The following is a 2,094-nucleotide window of genomic DNA, read 5'->3' on the forward strand; positions in this document are numbered from 1 at the left end:
GTTTAATATGAGCTTGAATTGAAAGATAGAGGCACATGACCAGGGTCACGTTTGTTCTCACAGTTCTGAGAATGACTTAGAGATGGTCACAGAGATGCGCACACACAGTGAAAATGTCCTGGGACTGTTTACTGCACCGTAGCAGTCCAGATGTTTTCCTGTCATCGTACTAACTGACTCACTGAGCCATGCTCTTGTGTTGTTTTAGGAAATTCATAAAATTGTATATAAATAAATATAAATTAACAGCAATACCTTCTCCAGTCAGTCTTGGAATCTCTGTTTTTGTGTCCCTGACATGGTGCTCCAGCTTCATTACCCTCAGAGGAGTTATGTAGGCTTTTCATGTGATGCAGTGTGAAACTTGCCATTAATCATGCTATCCTATGCAGCAACGAGGTGGATGGGAGCCTTGAACCTGACCTCATTTTAAAGCTTTCTGTTGCAGTGCTGTGATCTAATGGTGTTGACTCAGCTTTTATGTTCAAGCAGTTATTTCCTTTTGCTATGTTAGCCAGCTTTTATGCTCAAATCTCTTTGCCTTTTGTTGTGCTGCTAGTTCAACAACACAGATAAATGGCACTTCTCTTCAAATACGTAATCTTCATCATGCTAACTAAATACTCTGATTACTGTTTGTAATTTAGACTTTCAATAAAAAAAAGCCACACTTGTTATTGTGCCCTGGCAGATTAGCTGTATTTGACAAAGAATATTTAAAAAGTGGCTTATTTGTCTTCATGCTAATATTTTTCTACATCTGGCCCTTCTTTTTATTACCCTTAAGAGGCCTCAGGGCATAGCACTGCAAAGTCCAAAGTGGATCTGGCAAGCCCTGAGAAAAGCATTCGGCAGACCTCTCATCCTCAGCATCACGTTCCGCTTCCTGGCCGACCTGCTGGGCTTTGCCGGTCCTCTCTGCATATCTGGCATAGTCCACCACATCAGCAAAGACAATCGCACCATTCAGCCACCGGTGAGGCCATGCACACAGCACAACATAACATAAAAAATATTGTTATTAGCAGGTACGGATGCTGAATTTTTACTGGTCCGACATTTAAATACGTTTTATTGCATTTGTTCAGGTAATGAGAGCAGCTTTAGGCATAACAGAGACATTACATAGCTTCCTCTGGCCTCTCAAAGGTTATGATGCCCTGTCTCCCCTGCACACCTGCCTGATGGTGCTCTAATTTAAACTTCGTCAAATATTTATGAGACTTACTGCTTTAGAAGTTGTCTCTGGTCGGGTGTCTTTCTGTAAGAATAACTCTTCAATTATTTGTTTGAAAGTCAAGTCCAATGCAGGGAACGGTAAGAAAAAATAGACTTACAGTAAGAAGCACTCAGTAAATATTCTTGTCTGCAGGGCAACAAGCTGAAAAATAGTGACAATTTCAGCCAATGAGTATCGAGAGAGCAAAACAAGGGAAAGTTACAAGGATGAGTTGCCATGGAGTGCAGACATATTTCTAATCAATAATTTGTAATTCCCTCTGGGAGAACGATGACTTCGTTATGCAGGATTCATACATTTTTGAGAGAGATACCGTGTCCCTGTTCTTCTTGGGTTTCCAGCCTACACCCACATATCAGCTGTGCGTTTCACTCCAAAGCCTCTGTTTCATTTCAGTTTAATTGAGTTTCATGCACAATATTAAAGCTTGCTCTGAAATGGAGGTAATATGTTTTAAATGGATGATGTTTTCCTCAAATTTTGAAGTGATGAACGGGAACATTTGTAGCTGAAATTAAAAATCCAGGGGAGTTCAGCCTATATTCCTAACAACTGTTCCTGCTTGTCTAACATCTCCCTGTGTCTGCACTCCCAGATTAAGCTGCTTGGGATCTATTTCATTTCCTCCAAGGAGTTTCTGGAGAACGCATACGTGTTGGCTGTGCTGCTCTTCTTCGCCCTACTCCTGCAGAGGACTTTCCTCCAGGCCTCTTACTATGTGGCTATTGAAACAGGCATCAACCTGCGTGGAGCCATACAGGTACACTGCACTGATCTGTTCTCTAAGGAAACTTTGTTTATGAGACGTTTAAAGATCTTTTATTGGAAAACTGAAGTCTGATAAACTCAGTGGC

The 2,094-nt window shown here is 41.2% G+C and overlaps 1 protein-coding gene across 5 annotated transcripts in view; it reads left to right on the forward strand.

The window, feature by feature from the left end:
• Positions 1-2,094, forward strand: part of abcc8 (ATP-binding cassette, sub-family C (CFTR/MRP), member 8) — a 58,811-nt gene that overhangs the window by 18,030 nt on the left and 38,687 nt on the right. For all 5 annotated transcript variants that reach the window (XM_005734874.1, XM_005734877.1, XM_005734873.1 and 2 more), the window contains exons 7-8: positions 788-976; positions 1,836-2,000. In XM_005734874.1, the coding sequence (XP_005734931.1) occupies positions 788-976; positions 1,836-2,000 (354 nt within the window). The remainder of the gene's footprint in view (positions 1-787; positions 977-1,835; positions 2,001-2,094) is intronic.

This window comes from Pundamilia nyererei, unplaced genomic scaffold (genome assembly GCF_000239375.1).
Source record: "Pundamilia nyererei isolate P.nyererei 1_Seehausen unplaced genomic scaffold, PunNye1.0 scaffold00060, whole genome shotgun sequence".
In the NCBI taxonomy this organism is placed as follows: domain Eukaryota; kingdom Metazoa; phylum Chordata; class Actinopteri; order Cichliformes; family Cichlidae; genus Pundamilia; species Pundamilia nyererei.